The sequence below is a fragment of the Pungitius pungitius genome, chromosome 15 (genome assembly GCF_949316345.1).
Source record: "Pungitius pungitius chromosome 15, fPunPun2.1, whole genome shotgun sequence".
Classification (NCBI taxonomy): domain Eukaryota; kingdom Metazoa; phylum Chordata; class Actinopteri; order Perciformes; family Gasterosteidae; genus Pungitius; species Pungitius pungitius.
This window is the reverse complement of record NC_084914.1, coordinates 18130342-18148979: the sequence shown is the minus strand read 5'-3', so window position 1 is coordinate 18148979 and position 18638 is coordinate 18130342. Positions and strand designations below refer to the sequence as shown.

The 18638-nt window shown below is 46.0% G+C and overlaps 1 protein-coding gene across 3 annotated transcripts; it reads left to right on the top strand.

Annotated features, from left to right (window-relative positions):
• Positions 1-3849: 3849 nt before the first annotated feature.
• Positions 3850-18526, top strand: rnf31 (ring finger protein 31). Of its 3 annotated transcripts, XM_037458457.2 has the most exons (24): positions 3850-4059; positions 4268-4465; positions 4847-4993; positions 5204-5359; positions 5468-5524; positions 6802-6991; positions 8532-8709; positions 9431-9564; positions 9745-9917; positions 10659-10892; positions 10988-11173; positions 11246-11404; positions 11488-11673; positions 12535-12741; positions 12840-13013; positions 13572-13670; positions 14038-14127; positions 14297-14411; positions 14550-14662; positions 15269-15379; positions 15933-15981; positions 16629-16725; positions 17564-17729; positions 18162-18526. In XM_037458457.2, exons 2-24 carry the CDS (start codon positions 4268-4270, stop codon positions 18210-18212), a joined length of 3270 nt encoding a protein of 1089 aa, XP_037314354.2. In that variant the 5' UTR covers positions 3850-4059; the 3' UTR covers positions 18213-18526. The 3 variants fall into 3 exon arrangements, 2 of the variants coding, with proteins under 2 accessions (XP_037314354.2, XP_037314353.2); XR_005119534.2 differs by lacking the exon at positions 18162-18526 and having other exon boundaries at positions 14573-14662; positions 17564-17605; XM_037458456.2 differs by having other exon boundaries at positions 14297-14662.
• The last annotated feature ends 112 nt before the right edge of the window (positions 18527-18638 follow it).

The window sequence follows — 18638 nt, the reverse complement described above, 5'->3', positions numbered from 1 at the left end:
TACATGTTAATGATTATACATATAAGTATATTCAAAAGTCAGAATTTATTCTTTCTACTGACGGATGTATAGCTAGAATTATCTTGGAATCATTTCTTATTTTCTTAGATTCTTTCAATAAAACTTTCAGTAAAACCACATCTCCCTTCTATGGATAAAATCTGTGTGCCTTAAAAATACTCAAAACAGTAACTCGAGTCTCTATTTCCAAGATGGAATTGGGTCAATGTTTATTAAGTTCTTGTACACCTTCATATGGTATATGTGGATGACAAATATTTCATTCATCAAAGATACAAAGAGCAGTAGCTGCTTACTGTTTCTTTTTAGTCCAGTGAAAGCAACACCCTGCATGATCACTCCAAAGAGGACCAGTAGTGGAACAAACTGATCATTTAAGTAGTAATATTACATTGAAGAAATACTACATGTAGAAAAAGTGCCTACAAAATTAAGTAAAAGTCATTTGTATTATGACTTGAATAACTATTAAACACAGTGGAGTAAGAAGTACAACATATTCCTTTGGATTGTAGTAGAGGTATAAAGTAGCAGGAACTATAAGTAACACTGTCTTGAAAGGACATATTGTGAATAGAGCGGAGTCTACTTTCACACAAAAAAAGAGAGTAGCCCGGGTGTGATTCATGGGGTTGTCAATAGACAATAGATAGTCTTTGGAGGGACTATGGCCAAGGGACACAGAAATTGTGAAGCAACAAAATGCAGAAAACTCTGTTTCACTTTATTCAGAACGTCTTGCTTCCTGTCTCTATAAATGGAGGAAAACTGTAAAACACCAAGACGGGAATCAGTGGACACTGGATGACCAGACAGGGAGGACAGTGTCCAACATGACTCAAAGCTTCAGGAAAACCTGCCTTTCTATTATGTGACACAGCGTTTTGTAACTGGGTGAAGAATGATATGTGGTTGACCCCTGGGTAGGACAGGGGACAGTGAGTCTCAGGTCCATATGAAGCTGCATTAGGGGAGGACTTGGACCTGATGGAACGCAGACATGACATGGTATGGATATGGTTCAATGTGGGCCCAGGTGGTAGGTGGGGGGGTGCACATTTTAGTATCGCCTAGGGCAGCCAATGGGCTAGAGCCGACCCTGGGTGCAGTTAGCGGGGACCGTCAGACCCCCGCAGCACCGGGCGGTCAGTGAGCAGCCTGTTCAGTAGAGGGTCTCAATAGTTAAGTCCTAAACGGCCCCTCATAATATCGTGAACATTTTTAAAAATACTTTTGAAACTAGAAAATGCATTGGAATGCTAAAAAGCTCAAATGAATTTCAGATAATTGCTGAAAATACAAAAATGAAAAACGCTGAAATGAATTTAAGGAAATTGCTAAAAATACAGAATTTGCAGAAGCTGAAGTGAATTAAGAAAAATACAGATATAAGAAATAATGAAATTACTTTCAGAAAATGCAGAAATGGCAAAAGCTGAGATGGTTTAAAAAAATGTGTTGTAGTTGTAATTGTGGTACTGGTAATACTAGCAGTAGAAGAAATAGTGGTAGTTTTAGTTTCAATAGTAGTAGTAGTAGTGTTACTAGTAGTACTAGTATTATTAGCTGTAGTACTAATACCATTAGTCACAGTAGTATTTGTAGTGGTAGTGAAAGTAATAGTATTATCATTTGTAGAAGTAATATTAGTAGTAGTTGAAGTATTAATAAAAGTTGAAATACTAGTAGTACTTTATTGTAGTCAGAGTAGTACTGTCAGACAGAATATTTGTCAGTGGCGGCTGGTGGATTTTTGTTTTGGTAGGGCCAGCCAATCAGTATGATTCAATGCAAAAAAGGGCATCAAACTGCGCACTGAGGAGTGAACAATTGTAAACGTGATGAGGGCAATTTTGATGGGGACAAATGGGACCACGAAGCTCTCACCATCCCACAGATGCTCTTTATGGCACTGCGCGTTTTATATGACAGACTTGTAAGTAAATGCACTATTAGACTCAGCTTATAGAGATTTGTGCATATTGTGAAACATATTCTTGCATTGTGATTAAGGGTTTAAATGCGTCTTTAGTGTAAATTTCCAGAGGAACATTAATTCCCTCTGCTCACTTTTAAGGCAAAGTATCATACATGTTATAGTGCTTTACATGTTGCAGACACTTTGCAGTAAAACCAGGGCATTTAGCACATGAACACAGATACAGCAATAAAGCCAACACATAAAACAATCATATTAAAAGCACTTTGTATACCTTTTGGAATTCTCATTGTTAGTTTAAATATTTTCAGACAGAGACGAGCGCGGCCGTCCTCCAATCAGAGGGTTGTTGGTCTGATCCCAGGCCCGGCTCACCCGCATGGTGATGTGTCCTTGGGCAAGACACTTGACCCCAGCATTGCTCCTCTAGCGGTGACTACAGTGTGTTTGAATGTTAGTTACTGATGGGCAGGTGCCACTGTGTATGGTAGGTCCTGTCATCAGTGTGTGAATGGGTGAATGATGTCATAGTGTTAAAGCGCTTTGAGTGGTCAGAAGACTAGAAAAGCGCTGTACACATCCATTTTAGCAAGTCCATTTAGTTTGAATGACAAACATTCTCTCCCCCCCTCTTTCAACAATGTTTAAATTAATTTAAGCTTTTATTATATCTGTATTTTTTCAAATTCATAGAAGCTTCTCCCATTTCTGTTTTTTGCAATTCTTTCAAGTCCATTTCAGTTTTTCTCATTACTGTATTATCAGCTATTTTTAGATTCATTTAAAAATATTCAGCTTTTCCTATTTCTATTGTTGCATAAATGTTTACAAATAATTTAAGCTTTTTTCATTTTTGTATTTTAAGCAACTTTTTGAAATTAATTTCAGCTTTATGCATTCCAGTGCATTTTCAGCAGGAAATGCATTTTCGAGGCGCAACTGTAATTTCTAAACATTCATTTGAAAGACTGCATAAAAATGTTCACATGACATGAAATTCAAAACCCAATCAATAAAAAACAAATCAAATAATAGGTTTTTGTGCTTTGATACAGGTGCGTAAACCCTACAACCCCGTCCACACCAGACTTCCCCGTGCAGGTACTTTTGACTTGTCATTGAAGTAAGAGAAGTACAGGACTGAGTAGTAAAAATGACTCCATGATAGCGAGGCAATACCAAGATCCTGAACTGAAGAAGCTAAATAGAATTAAGCCATTGTTACAATACAAGTCATTTTGCTGAAGATTTTTTTTCCAAAGCGACTTACATGGCATTTGTAACCCATGGATTTTACTTTTAAGAGTTGCGTGTCTTGGTCAGGGACGCTTTGACTTGGCGCTTAGGGCAGCCAGGGTTCAAACTACCAACCTTGCGGTTCCCAGGACACCCTCTCTAGTCCATGCACCACCATCACCTCGTTTGTTTCATCATTGATACTTGTGCTTGTCTTACTGTAACATGCCAAAAAAGGCCCTCAATGGAAAAGGCCAATTAAAAAAGCATAAACATTGAGAGATCTAATTCTAATAATGTGCCGACTGTCAGGAACAATTTAACATTTACAATCCCTGCAGGTTTTCTCTGAAGTGTAGTTTCTGTAATAATGGAAGTTTATTCCTTGCGAGAGAAGGTCTGGATCAGCAGCAGTCATAACCACATTTTGCCTCTTCAGCAGTGACCAGTGGTTCTCAACTTCTTTCTTCTCGAAAAAAAAAGACGAAACTCCGCTGCATTAACCAAAAGTCCCTTCAAAATAATAATACATTTTTTTCCCATGCAAAGGCCCGCGACCCACTACAAACGGGTCCGCGACCCACTAGTGGGTCGCGACCCACCAGTTGAGAAACACTGTCCTACGTCACCGGTAGACGGAACAGAGACGTGACGTCACCGTTAGATAACACAGCTCGCGGAAGCTGGGTCTGACCCCCCCGCGAACAGCAGCGCCGGGATTTCACCGTAACGCAGACAAAACCGACCGCTGCCACCTCCCGTCGCCCCGCACACAGCGCCGATATCCGGGGAGCTCAGCCCGCGAGGAATCGAACCTTTCTGTCCGTCTAGTCGCGAGCATCACACGTGCACGCGGGCTGCAGGTGCGTCCGTTACAATATCATTAAAGACAATAAAGCATGACATCATCTATCCACTTCACTGGCAAACAACGCGTATGATGTGCGCGTGCGTGGACACGATATTGACCGACTGAAGAGCACCCGAACATACACACACACACACACACACACTATGTGTCGGTCTAACCGCGTGCGTGTGACTCGCCGCTCACTGAGCGTGTGTCCGCAGATGCCGTCTCTCTCGGAGCAGCTGCAGGAGGTGCGGAGCCGGGCGGAGGTGTGTCTGTACTCCGGCGGCCGGGCGGGGGAGGTGCGGGTCGGGGTGGTGGCCATGGCGAAGCTGGCCCTGCCGCCCGGCTTCAAATACCGCCACATCGCCGCGGAGACCATGGTGGTAGACAACAGCCTGGGCAGCAACAGGAAGGAGGTGAGAGGGAGCAAGGACGCAAAACACCTGAATGACGTCCGCAACTAGGATCCATATTGATCTGTGTCTACGAGTCCTTTAGATTACCGCCAGACAGAGTTGAACCCATCCTAAATAAGTGCAGCTCTACTACAAACAGCGACAGTGGAGCCTATAACATTCATTTCGTAAAAAGTGTGAATCATTTGTATCTCATATCTGTATTGTTGGGATTATACATAATGGGCCTTAGCATCAGTTCCAGCTACAGTCACACTGTGCACTGTGTTGTTTGTGTGGACTGGAAAAATCCACTTTACTGTTAATCCTCTGTACAGTTTGTCTTTAACAATACTGGAGTTCTGCTTTTCTTGTGACACATTTTCTGCGTTTCCTCCCCAGACCCTTGCATCTCTCCAGCGCTTGTCTACAGCATTGAACATCCTAGAGAAGTATGGCTGTAACCTGACAAATCCCAACAGGCCAAAGTACTGGAGGACAGTGAAACACAACAACCCGGTGTTTAGGGCCACTGTTGACGCTATTCAGGTAACATTTTGAAGTAATGTAAGTGCTCAGTAGAGACCTACCGGAGTAATTCAAAGAGCCCACTTAGTAAATATGAATGCACAGGCCTTCATTGCTTATTGATTCCCCATGTGGATATTATATAAAGAACCTGGGGAGGTGCACCTTCATATTCATCTGTTGGAGAAAGTTGAGGTCACACTACTTCCCTTTTGTTCTTTCTGAATCCAGGGAGGACGAGCAGTGCTCTGTCTCTATGGTTACTCCAATCAGCTGGCAGACGGGCTCAGCTTCCCTGATGATGTCACGGATCCTGATGTGGGCTGCGTTGCTGCGGTAACGCTGGAAGTGATGAGTCTGAGGATCGAGCTCGAAATGCTTATAAAGGTGAGTTTGTGTGTTTTATGCATTCCTATCATAGGGACACGTAACAGTGTATGTATGCAAACTGCTGAACATGAAGCATTAATGATAACTCATTGGGTCTGATCACAGGAAGCTCATCCCCACCCTGATTTCTATGAGAGAATCATTCCTACACTAAGACACAAGGTAAAGCCCTTCACACTACCGTCATAGCGCTCTTCAGTTACATGTTTCACTTAGTGAGTGTACTTTGTTTGGATCGGATTATGGGATATACTGTATATTGATGCCGAATCCCATTAGCAGAACAATCCCACCAGGAATAACAGGCTGTCAAAATAATTAGTCGCTTTTCCAAATATTTCTATTGAGACTGAAAGGGAGGTGGTTTCAAAATGCTTAACATGACATCATTACATTACATTACATGTCATTTAGCTGACGCTTTTATCCAAACCAACTTACAATAAGTGCATTTCCACATAGAGATACAAACTCAGAAGAACAAGAAACAAGAAAGTGCAATTTTTGTCAAATAAGCAGTTTCACAACATGTTATAGATAAATTGGACTTATAATGGCACTTAAGTGCTACAATTTGTTAGTGTTTTAAGAGGTGTGTCTTGAGTTTTCGGCAGAAGATGTAAAGGCTCTCTGTGGTCCTGATATCATCAACCTGTCAGGCCCAGGAGGAACACAGGAAGCAGGCGCAGGGTCCTTTGGTACGTAAGGGATATTTATTAATGCAGCCGTGGTCCTCCAGACAGAGTCAAAGGCGGGCTACGAAATTATCCTAGGTCACACTTCTTCCGATAAAAATAGACCAGGAAGAAGTGTGGCTATAAAAATGATCAAAAACAAAAATCACTCCACTCTAGGAGGAAAACAAAAAGGCTTTTAATTTGGAAAACAAAGAACTATGAAATATTAACTTTACTTTTAAACCTAGGGTACAAAAACTTTAACGAAATCAAAAACCACTCGCTTTGAGGCGAAGGCGCTGGCCAGACAGAAGATCCTGGTCAAATAACGAAGGGAACATGTGGCGTGGCTGGACACAGTGGATCTCATGGATAACGACGAACACACTAGCACAGGACAAAGGAAGACGACGACTATTAGTACACATGGAGGGGAATGGGGAACAGGTGGACACAATCAGGAATCAGGGAAGACAATCAGACTGGTGACACATGAGTAAGGGCAAGTTACCTGAAACAAGAGGAGGTATAATTTCAAAATAAAACCGGAAATGACAAGACAAAAATACCCAACAGAGTAAAACAACAGACCATTTCACCGCAGTGTGACACAACCAAATGTCATCTTCGTTCATTGCAACTAGACTGAAACCTTTTTCCAGTTACATACTGTATGTAACGCTCACACGCTCTTTGTACATGCGTAACGATCACCCATAGTGCTCATTCACCGAGTCAGCTTTCTCCCTCTCTTCTCTCTAGGATGTGGGTCTCAACACTGACGCTGTGATCTGCCACTTCTCCTCCTCTTCAAGCCACTCAGGCGGTCAGACCAAGTCACTGGCTCTCCCGCTGCACCACCACTCCTCTAGGGAGAGAAGTGGTGGGAAGTCCCTGTCCTCCAATCACCAAAGTCTCACGTCCATCCCCATCTCCTCGAACAAGCACCCAGGTGAGGACAGCAAACACCTTTACTACATTTCTCTGTCTTATAGCCCCTAGACCGTCTTATGTGACCACCGTTATACGTAACCACCGTCATACGTGAACACCGTCATACGTGACCACCGTCATACGTGAACACCGTCATACGTGACCACCGTCAGACGTGACCACCGTCAGACGTGACCACCGTCATACGTGACCACCGCCATACGTGCCCACCGTCATACGTGACCACCGTCATACGTGACCACCGTCATACGTGACCACCGGCAGACGTGACCACCGCCATACGTGACCACCGCCATACGTGACCACCGTCATACGTGACCACCGTCAGACGTGACCACCGTCATACGTGACCACCGTCATACGTGACCACCGTCAGACGTGACCACCGTCATACGTGACCACCATCATATGTGACCACCGTCATACGTGACCACCGTCATACGTGACCACCGTCATACGTGACCACCGTCATACGTGACCACCGTCATACGTGACCACCGGCAGACGTGACCACCGCCATACGTGACCACCGCCATACGTGACCACCGTCATACGTGACCACCGTCAGACGTGACCACCGTCATACGTGACCACCGTCATACGTGACCACCGTCAGACGTGACCACCGTCATACGTGACCACCATCATACGTGACCACCGTCAGACGTGACCACCGTCATACGTGACCACCGTCATACGTGACCACCGTCAGACGTGACCACCGTCATACGTGACCACCGCCATACGTGACCACCGTCATACGTCACCACCGTCAGACGTGACCACCGTCAGACGTGACCACCGTCAGACGTGACCACCGTCATACGTGACCACCGTCAGACGTGACCACCGTCATACGTGACCACCGTCATACGTGACCACCGCCATACGTGACCACCGCCATACGTGACCACCGCCATACGTGACCACCGTCCGACGTGACCACCGTCATACGTGACCACCGTCATACGTGACCACCGTCAGACGTGACCACCGTCAGACGTGACCACCGTCAGACGTGACCACCGTCATACGTGACCACCGTCATACGTGACCACCGTCAGACGTGACCATCGTTATACGTGACCACCGTCATACGTGACCACCATCATATGTGACCACCGTCAGACGTGACCACCGTCAGACGTGACCACCGTCAGACGTGACCACCGTCATACGTGACCACCGTCATCTGTGACCACCGTCAGACGTGACCATCGTTATACGTAACCACCGTCATACGTGACCACCATCATATGTGACCACCGTCAGACGTGACCACCGTCAGACGTGACCACCACCAGGAGAATTGTGTCCAATGGTGAAGCACCATAATGTTTTTTTTACAATGAGTTGGACCTCATTTGGCTGACTTTTTAATAATTGAAAGACTGACTATTTAAATATAGGTAATGGCAACAACCTACCTGTATTGTTGTTTCACTGTGTACTAGAACAGTATCAGGATTCTGTGATAATATTTGATATATATTTAATTTGGTAAAGATTCATTGTAGGATTCGATGTGTCTGTTTCAGAGAACTGCACTATCTGTGGGATATTCCGCATCTCTGCTCACTGCCTCACCTGCCTCCAGGGCCTGTGCTCAGAATGTGACAGACTGTACCACTCCAACCCGAAGAGGGCCGACCACCGGCGAACAGCTGTCTCGTCATCGTCATTGTCGTCAACATCCTCCCAAAACAGGAGTCCCAGGTATGAAACATATAATGGGAATAATCTGATCCCCGGACTCTTTGGAGCACGCAGCAGGGCACCAACAAGCACCCAACATGCAACACAACTCATAGCACTGCTGTTTATGGGGTCAGGTCAGTCTTAATAATGGAAAATGCGCATCGTCACTTCCAGACGCCGATGTTTGCTGACTCGTTGCTTCGCAAGTTGCGCTGCTGTATTGTTGGAAGGCTCGTGGAGGAGGGGAATCATGGGATTGGTTGAAAATGAGGTCGACATCTGATTGGCTACAGTAAAAAAACACATTTGTGGATCTGCGACGTAAGACGAGTCTCAAAAGACCCACACAAATGTGATCCACAAATATGAATAGTAATTGGTCCATCTGTGCATTGAAATGTATTTTTAAATCCTTTTGTGTGCATTTGTAAATCAAATATATTTGAGAGTCGCCTGTGTGCATTTGCCATTATTGAGACTGATCGGACCCCATAGATGTTCGTATGTTCTGTTAATTTCTCCAATATAGTTCATACCTTCATTACCCTCTGATTCTGGTGTCTATATTGTGTGGTCTTTCTCTGCTGACATTCATTCCTAAAGGCTCTCTCCTTAACCATCTGATACTTTGCAGGTGCCATTCAATGTCAAAGTGCTGTGATAAGTGTGTGAACAGAAGCAATGTGGATGGAGATGCAGCACATTCAGTGAATGCAGTACAACTATCTCCTGCTTGCAGTTCTTCCACCTGGCGTTGCCTTCACTGCACCAAAGTGAACTCCATCCAGGATGTGCTGTGTGAGGAGTGTGAGCAGCCGCGCCTGGAGCCGATCGGCTCGAAAGCAGAAGAGTCTCAGCCTGCCACCATCACAGGTCCGTCTCATGGTGCATCCCACAGCCATCGCAGTCCAGTAGCCAGTCCACCGCCTTTATAGCTCCACCAGTGACATGGAAGCTGTGATACAAGCAAACCGATACAACTGCGACTAGATGAAGTGTGACTTGTATTGATATACGTGAACATGTGTGTATCCATGTGTGTGAACCCCTCAGAGTGGCAGTGTAAGAGCTGCACCATGGTGAACGCAGCCAGCAGCATTCTGTGCAAAGTGTGTGAGAGACCTCGTTTGGCCACACGGCCTCCAGTGACCCCGTCGCATCCACCCATAACGCCCCCTAGACCACCAGCACCAGTGCTGGGCATGCCGGGTGACCCGGACAGCCAGGTCAGTGTGTGTGTGCGTGTGTGTGTGTGTGTGATGGGATATAGGACTTCAATATTACCTCGATATGTTAAGGCTGTTACGCGATTTACACTATTTATCTCTATTTTCATATTGGTTGATGTTCATGAAACCTTTTAATACAAGTAATTGTGAGTTTAGAGGCAGCACAGCTGCAGCCTTTATGACATTTTTATATTTAACAGCAGTATGTGCTGATGAAGTTCATCCCCAACTATGGCCTCACAGTTGACTGTTTTTTTTTAGGGTTCTCTTCCTGAGGAAGCCCAATTCATTTCAATGCATTCCATACATTCAAATATAGTAAATATATCTTTCTCTCAACCCGCTCAAATACATTAAATTAAAGTATTCCCCCATCCCACGTGCAGTGCATTCATCACACTCTCACTACAGCAGAGCTTTTGAGGCCACATTACTGACAAGATAAACACAGTTAAATGACCTCAAATGAATTCCCCTAAATTCCCATGAAAAGTTTCCAACTTTAAACATTCCTGGACCCTGGTGACGCTACGAGACGAGTAGTGGATGTAGGGATGTATATACAGTGTTCTGCTGCACCAGGCTTTGAGCTTTGTCGTTGCTGCCACACGCAATACATGTCACAGAGATTGGTACACATGGTTTATTGTATTTGTTTGTATTCTTCAGCTGTATCTGTCCCCTCGTATAGTAAGATTGAGAATGTGATTGTTTCCCTCTCTCTGTCTCTGGGCCCAGTGGGTGTGTCAGTTCTGCACCTACCTCAACTACTCCCCCGCCACGGTGTGTGACATGTGTGACCTGGCTCGTCCAGAGCCCGCCCCCCTGCCCGCAAAGCTCCGCCCTCCCTCCCCGGTCAGACGTGTCCCCGCGCTGCCGATCAGACCCAAACAGCACCCCCCCGAAGACCTGGAGTCCTGCAGGCAGAGGCTGATGAAGGAGGAGGGACTGAAGCTCATTCAGTTGATCAGAGCAAGTCCCCTTCATCACCTGTCAATCGGCCTCGTATCTCCACCAAATGCATTTGTGTTTTCTAACGCGTCTGTGCTTCTGTCCGTCGGTGTCAGGATGGTGAGAAGAAAGGAGTGAGTCCAGAGGAGGTGTACACGAGCAGAAGAGCAGCAGAGGGCAGCAGCATCCTGCCGTGTAGGTGGTTAAAGGCGGAGCTTCCTCTGCTGCTGGACCAGATCCGGACGTCAGTGGCGACCTTTCCCCTTCAGTCCGTGTGTGGCCACAACGCAGCAGAGCACCCAGTCAGTATGCTCCTCTCCGCCCCTCACCGGCTTTATGTTCCTCTGTTGGCCATTGACCTCCATCCCCCACAGAGCAGGTCGTGTGAAGCGCCTGCCGAGGAGGCCGCGAGAGCAGCGCAAAGTGCCACTGGCGTCCAGCTGTCCAGAGCGGAGGCCAAGCAGGCCTGGCTGAGAGCGGGGGGCGACAGCGAGCGCGCTGCCAGGCAGGCCCTGAGAGACCGGCTCACCAAGGTCTGCGACGTCCGAGGCAACATGCCCCGCGTCGCCCTTTGGTTGCAGAGACGGTGCGATGGTTTTTCTTCTTTCCTCCTCAGGTGAAGGAGCTCTGTGCGCTGGGCTTCAGCAACGAGGCTCGCTGCCACGAGGGGCTGAGGCAGAGCGGCGGCGAGGTGAGGGGGGCCCTGGCCCTGCTGCAGCGACCACTCCTGGAGCCATTCCACAAGCACATCTGGAGTGACAAGCCCGAGCCTCCCGTGGACATCCATCACCCTGACAAGCAGGTGAGGCCATGCAGGCATATCCATCGGGCCGGGCTCGCTTGCACGTATGTGTGTGTGTCCTGTGTGTGTGTGTGTGTGTGTGTGTGTGTAACTTGGTTCAACATGAGGCCATCGGTTTTCACCACGACAACAACCATTTTCTGAGGCTGTACCACACACAAGGAGGGAAATATGGAGTCAAGTCCTTTTTAATGCCACAAGGTGTCACATGTTGGCACCACCACTCACCCAAGCCCCCTGGTGAATATTCCTCATCCACCTCGGTCAGAGCGTCGCGATTAATTAGCGATTAATTGGCGATTAATTAGCGATTAATTGGCGATTAATTAGCGATTAATTTAGTTAATTAAGGCAGGACACAGTCGTATGCCACCAGAAGGTACATATAAATGTGTCTGCCTCCCCACACCGATGCTGTAACGGACCGTACCGCTGGCTATGCTTTGACTCCTCCACCAGGGCCTCCACCCTTTTTAGCTCAGTTTAGCGAAGCATGCAATGGTTGGGATGGTATTCTATGATTATTCCCGTATACCCGGGGGTTACACATGGTGCCTTCTGTTTTGGCTTCTTAGCTGCCTGGCTAATCTGGGGAGCGTTCCTGACCGAAAAAATGAACTAGATAACTAGAATAATTCAAATCAAAGAGATGCGGGCTATGCAGATGAAACCCGGCATGCTGCTGAGCTGAAAATGGGTTGTCCATTCATGGGTCTTAAACATCAATATTGCGCTGTGTTTGCAGCACGAGAGAATAACTTTTGATCAAAGGTCAATGTGGGGTTTTGGAAGTCTTCTGCGTGGCTGGTTGAAGCCTGGCCTGGCGTAATCCTCCTCTGTAACTCCACCCGTCTCTTCCAGCGCGTATGTCGGAGGTTGCTCGCGGTGTACGACCTCCCCAGCTGGGGCCGCTGTGAGCTGGCCCTGTCGCTGCTCCTTGAGCACAGCGCCCCCTACTCACTGGAGGACGTGGTGCAGGCTGTGCGAGAGTCCCACGACAGAGAGTTCATCAAGCGCGTGCTGGCTAAGGAGTGTCCCATCTGCCTCTCTGTCTTCCCCCACAGCAAGGTACCCGGGGGGCAAGGCGTCTTGATATGTGCTGTGCAGCAGGGAAGCGTGTCTAAAGTCGCCTCCCCCCCCCCCAAACACTCTCCTGTCAATTTCAGATGCAGTCTCTGACGTCCTGTCAGTGCTCCGTGTGCTGTGGGTGCTTCCAGCAACACTTCACCATCGCGGTCAGGGACAAACACATCAGAGACATGGTGTGTCCGGTCTGCTGGGAGCCGGACATCAACGACCCCGAACACCTCAACAGCTACTTCTCCACCCTGGACATCCAGGTAGGAGGGCAGGCCCACCAAAGGATGTATGAGGACGGCTGGTGCTCTCCTTGTGAGAACATTGTACGGCTGTAGTCTGCGTTAAATCTGCACAAAAACAAACTAAGGCACCTCATCTGCAGCAGTAAGTCAGTAAGTCTGCCTTTATTTTTGATGAAAAGGTAACATCCATATTTTGCTGGGTATTTACCTGTAAAAATATACATGTTATGAATGATTGCACTTAGCTGCAAACCTGTAAGGGCCCGTTTGTTCTGAAAAGTTATCAACCGTCTTTAATGAAGTAATGACCGCTTCCTGTTTCCAACAGTCTTTTACACACTACATCAAACTATATTATTTCTCTATATAGATAAGAAAGAAATGCTGTATTTAACCACATGTGAATATCACATACTACATAATAAATATTTATTTGACCCCAAAATGATATTTCCTTTAAATATACCTGGTGTTAGTTATAACCAGCATAATATCAGTAATATTATTTATAGTATTCATGCCTGCTGTTCTTGTACTACCAGTACAGATCTATGTGGTCCCATCTGTGTTCTTCAGCTGCGGGAGTGTCTGGAGCCAGAGGTCTACGAGCTGTTCCATAAGAAGCTGACGGAGCAGGCCCTGATCAAGGACCCCAAGTTCCTCTGGTGCTGCCATGTGAGTCAGCTGTGTCCTCCTTAAGACTCTCTATAGAGAAGGATGACCAGCACATGCAGCATTAAAACGCATTCGGTGTCTATTATTATATCATTTCCATGTCTTTGTCAAAGCAGTAGATGCCTCGATGTGCTATGTGTGCAATCAGTTTGGTTAAGTGCACATTCTTATAAAAATCCACTTGTATTAAAGGAATAACTATTAATCCAATTCGCTCTATTGCTTTAAATCACAGTTAACTCAACTAAATATAGAGACCAGTTTACCAGGCCTGATCTTTTTACTTTTACCCGACCAAATGAATATATTATATTATACTTTCTCAAAGCATGTGTATTCTCATTAATAATAACATGTCTCTTGTCAGTGCTCATATGGGTTCATCTACGATGGAGACCAGCTGAAAGTCACCTGTTTCCAGTGTCGCAACAGTTTCTGTGCTCAGTGCAAGAAGCCTGTGAGTAGAGTCCCTCTGTGTCGACATCACTATGGACAACGATGGAAAGTTCCTCTTAAAAATGTTTAAACTAAAAATCTCAATTGAAATGACGTTCCCCTTAAAGCGGTGGGCGGGTATTGTAAGGCGCCTGCTAAATGCCATGTAATGTCCCCGTGTGGTCCTGCAGTGGGAGTCCCAGCATGCCGGTCTGTCCTGTGAACAGTACCAGTCGTGGAAGAGAGAGAATGACCCCGAGTACCAGAGACAGGGCCTGGCCGGCTACCTCCGAGACAACGGCATCAGTAAGCACGACAGCAAACTAATCGCCATGGCGATGTTTCAGTTTGTTCCCTTTGATTGGTGGGAACGGCCCACGGGTTGCAGAAGTGTGTTCATTTGTAGCTTGCTGCTGACGCTCCCTTCCCCTCTGGTCCCTGCAGCCTGTCCTAACTGTCGCTTTCAGTACGCGCTGTCCAAAGGGGGCTGCATGCATTTCTGCTGCTCGCAGTGTCGCTACCAGTTCTGCAGCGGCTGCAACAACCCGTTCCACACCGTGAGTCCCAGAACCGTGACAGCAAATAGTATTTACCCGTGAATTAGGTTCTTAAAAGCAAGATGCAAACATCTTCTGATACTTCTTAAAATAAATCTTATTCCCTCATACCTGTCTTTAAACCTGCAACATTTGGAAGCTACTTTTGTTGGAAGAGACCAGGAATTAGAAAACATTTTCCTTATTTTTATTCTGGCGTATTTGGTGATATTTAGCAACAGGTGGTGTTGAAATAATAAATAAATAAAGCGTTATAAGGTTCCATCCAGACCGGCCCCTCATTACCATCCAGAGGTGTACCAGCTGTTGGTCATAATATGAAACATGTTTATCCATCAGTAATTTAGCCCAACGGGAAATTGAAAAGAAAATGCATTCATTAGTAGTAACATTTTCCATTTTTTTTTTTTCAAGACAAAAATAATGTCGTCAGTGTTTAGTGTTTAATTACTTTTTTCATGATCATGAATGTTACCCAACCTTTTATAAGCTTTGCAAGGACTTTGAGGCATTGGGTTGATAAATATATGTCATTAATATTATACTTGTATATACTTATTACATTTAAAGTTAGTTTAAAACCCCCCTCCCCTGCCATCCTATCAGACGTGTGCTGTGGACGAATGCAGTGTGTCTGGGTTACACGCCCATCATCCCCGGGACTGCCTCTTCTACCTGAGGGACTGGGAACCTGCCCGACTGCAGGCTTTACTGGAGGTACACACACACACACACACTGACCTGGCTGTCCGGGTCACCCGGCATGCCCAGCACTGGTGCTGGTGGTCTAGGGGGCGTTATGGGTGGATGCGACGGGGTCACTGGAGGCCGTGTGGCCAAACGAGGTCTTTCACACACTTTGCACAGAATGCTGCTGGCTGCGTTCACCATGGTGCAGCTCTTACACTGCCACTCTGAGGGGTTCACACACATGGATACATACATGTTCACGTATATCAATACAAGTCACACGTCATCTAGTCGCAGTTGTATCGGTTTGCTTGTATCACAGCTTCCATGTCACTGGTGGAGCTATAAAAGCAGTACTTTACATCATGTCAGCAGACCACATGAGTCGTACTCGCTGTCTTGTGATATTTGTACTGAACAAACAAACAGATTAACTAATTAACTAGAATTATCATCATCATATATTTCAGCTGCTCAAATATACATTTTCCCATACATCATTTGACTTTGTCCAACACAGTTCCCTGTGTTAGGGATACGACTGTGAGTCACCCGTGCTCTTCCTTTCTTTGACTGCCAGAACAACGCAGTGACCTTCAACACTGAACCGCCCCCTGGAACACAGACAGGTATGTGGTACCTGTGACACAGAAGCCTCTGTGGATGGAGGTTCTATCTGATGGTGGTTGTCCCTGCAGAGGCTGTTAGAGGAGTTGAATGTATTGTACATCTTTTACATTGTTGATTCTGTACACATGACATCCATTGCAGTCTGTTGCATGTGTACAGACTGTAAAGCCCTCTGAGGCAAAGATTTTGCTATTTTGGGCTATACAAAATAAAATGAATTGAATTGAATTGATAGGCGGCCCAAACAAACGTAAAGCCATGAATGTCTTTCACCCCATGTGGCCCATCACCTTCTCCAGTCAAGAGGAACGGGTCGTTCTAATAGATAACTTCACCATTAGCATATATCCAATACAGGCAAGTATATGAACATTTGATGCGTGTCCCCGCTGTACCTTCACACCACGTGTGGTCCCATGGACACATTGAGACCACAACCACAACTATTTGGACTGGGACACAATTTCACACAACTGCCAACGATTTGAAGTGAAGCAGAACGTATTTATATCAGTATGACATCAGAAGGACACACCTACGGTCAGATGCTTGGATGCACTGTCCCCTCATGAATGCATCGCCGGTGTCTTCCCCCTCCCCCCCCCCCCCCCCAGTGGTCTTCATCTTCATCCCTCTCCTTCCCCAGGTCTGTGTGGGGTGATCGAGCAGAAGGATGAGGGCGGCCAGCAGCCAGATTCAGCTTGTGGAGCTCAAACCCAACCCGGACATGCTGGACTCTGCGAGTGAGATGACTGTAGTGTAACCAACTAAAGGCTGGAGTCCTAATATCTAGTCAGATTATGGCTGAAATGTGGTTTAACTTGATATTGGGGGGCCTCTCCTTCTTTTCTTCACGTTGCCTCGCTGTTGTAGCTTGTCTATCTATACACACGATGGCAGTAGTGGCATCATGTGTATGTGTGTGTGTGCTGCCATTCATCCTCCGGCTCCAGTTTAAAAATCAAAAAGGATTTAACAACTAACAGGAGCAAGTTACACAGTGAATAGAGAATCTCTATTCTGACCTTCCTGTATGGAATACCAAAGATTCATTCCCCCCGAGGTCTTCTTTTCTGAGTTTGTCGGCGTGTGTTTGTTATTTTTAGCCCAGACCATAACCATCGATATCACAATACATTCAATGATCACGCCTTTACTCTGAAGCTTCAATAAATGATCATCTGCTCATATCTAATACACTCTAAGCATCATCATATTTCATATAGTATATAAATAATACACAATTTAACGGTTGCCACGCAGGGCTTTTCTATCTGTACAACCACAACATCGAGATCGAATAAGGAAGGAATCAAAAATCCTCCCCCAGGCTGAACCTTGCAGTAAATATACATATATATATATACAATGTTTCATTCATAATACAGAACGTATTCTACTATCTAATTACACACAAATTCTACCTATGACAACTCATGATCACACATATCATTTCAATTTCAAGAATTGACAATCTACAAAACGATACAGCGCTAATTCCCTGAAAAAGAGTCACTCTCATGTTGTCAGCGCTGCGGCAGGAAGCTGCGTATGCTAACCAGGTGTTGTACTTGTGTCCAGGAAGCATTACCGGGAGTACCTGGTCAGCCTAATCAACAGCCATTCCATTGACCCCGCCCCCATCTACAGCTCCAACGAGCTGCTGCTGGCCTGCAAGAGGTACAAGGTGGACGACAGCCGCAGGGACGGAGAGGACGGCTTCACCTACTTCAGCCGGCTGCTCAAGGTGAGCGGGCACACGCGTTTGGTCAATGAAGTGGCTTCTTTTCATTGTTTATCCCAACCACCACGTTCCCAGAGGATGAAGCTTGAATTCTGGGGATCTCCTGACTTTTACCCCACAGCGAGGGTTTTCATTAGCAATATAAGTGTCCTGCTAACTGCTTATAAACGGGTAACTGGTGAGACTATCCAGTCATATCCACATGTATATGGAAAGTGAACGTCGTCCTTGTGGCGTCAGGACAGCAGTTACTGCCTGTCAATCACCTGAAGGAACCATATTAGAAATGCAGGGAGTGACGTAGAGATGCTGTACGCGGCTTAGAGAGCAACCTGTCAATCACTGCAAGTGTGTGTGTGTGTGTGTGTGTGTGCCTAAATCTCACACATTGTGATGTTTAGTTTGAATACGGCTTCGCTTCGTGTCCCTCTGCAGAAGCTGATGGATGAAGTACCGCTTGGCGACAAGGTGCCACGCAAGAAGTAGGGAACCAACTCCCTGCTTCCTCCCTCTGATGCAGGCCCCAGCGCTCCAATCACAATCCTGTGTTCGCTGCTCATTTATTTGTCTTATTGTGTGTGAAATGAATGACTATCTTTAGTGCATGTTAAAACTTGACATGTGGGTATTGTAGCAGTATTTACAGGTTATTTTGCCGTTGACGTATTTGTTGCAAAGCAGAGTTATTGAACTAATCTGATTGGGTGGTATGCACAACCTGAATGTGAACTTGTGTTGAACAAATGATTTAACATGCATGTGAGGCCTGTACTGCTGAAAATAAATGCTCTTACATATCACATGGTTGCCTTGTCATTGTCTTCACTACAATTAATCAAAACGTGTTATTTGGTTATGTAAACCTGTAGGAATACGATTCCACAAGTACAGGTCTCTGAGCAGAGGTGGTCC

What these genes read in the sequence shown, in the direction of transcription:
- rnf31 (XM_037458456.2), top strand. Translation starts at nt 4,268, where the DNA reads ATGCCGTCTCTCTCGGAGCAGCTGCAGGAGGTGCGGAGCCGGGCGGAG. An exon ending in TCAGCCTGCCACCATCACAG is followed by an intron (nt 9,565 to 9,744) that starts GTCCGTCTCATG and finishes TGAACCCCTCAG; the next exon opens with AGTGGCAGTGTAAGAGCTGC. An exon ending in GCAACAACCCGTTCCACACC is followed by an intron (nt 14,663 to 15,268) that starts GTGAGTCCCAGA and finishes CCATCCTATCAG; the next exon opens with ACGTGTGCTGTGGACGAATG.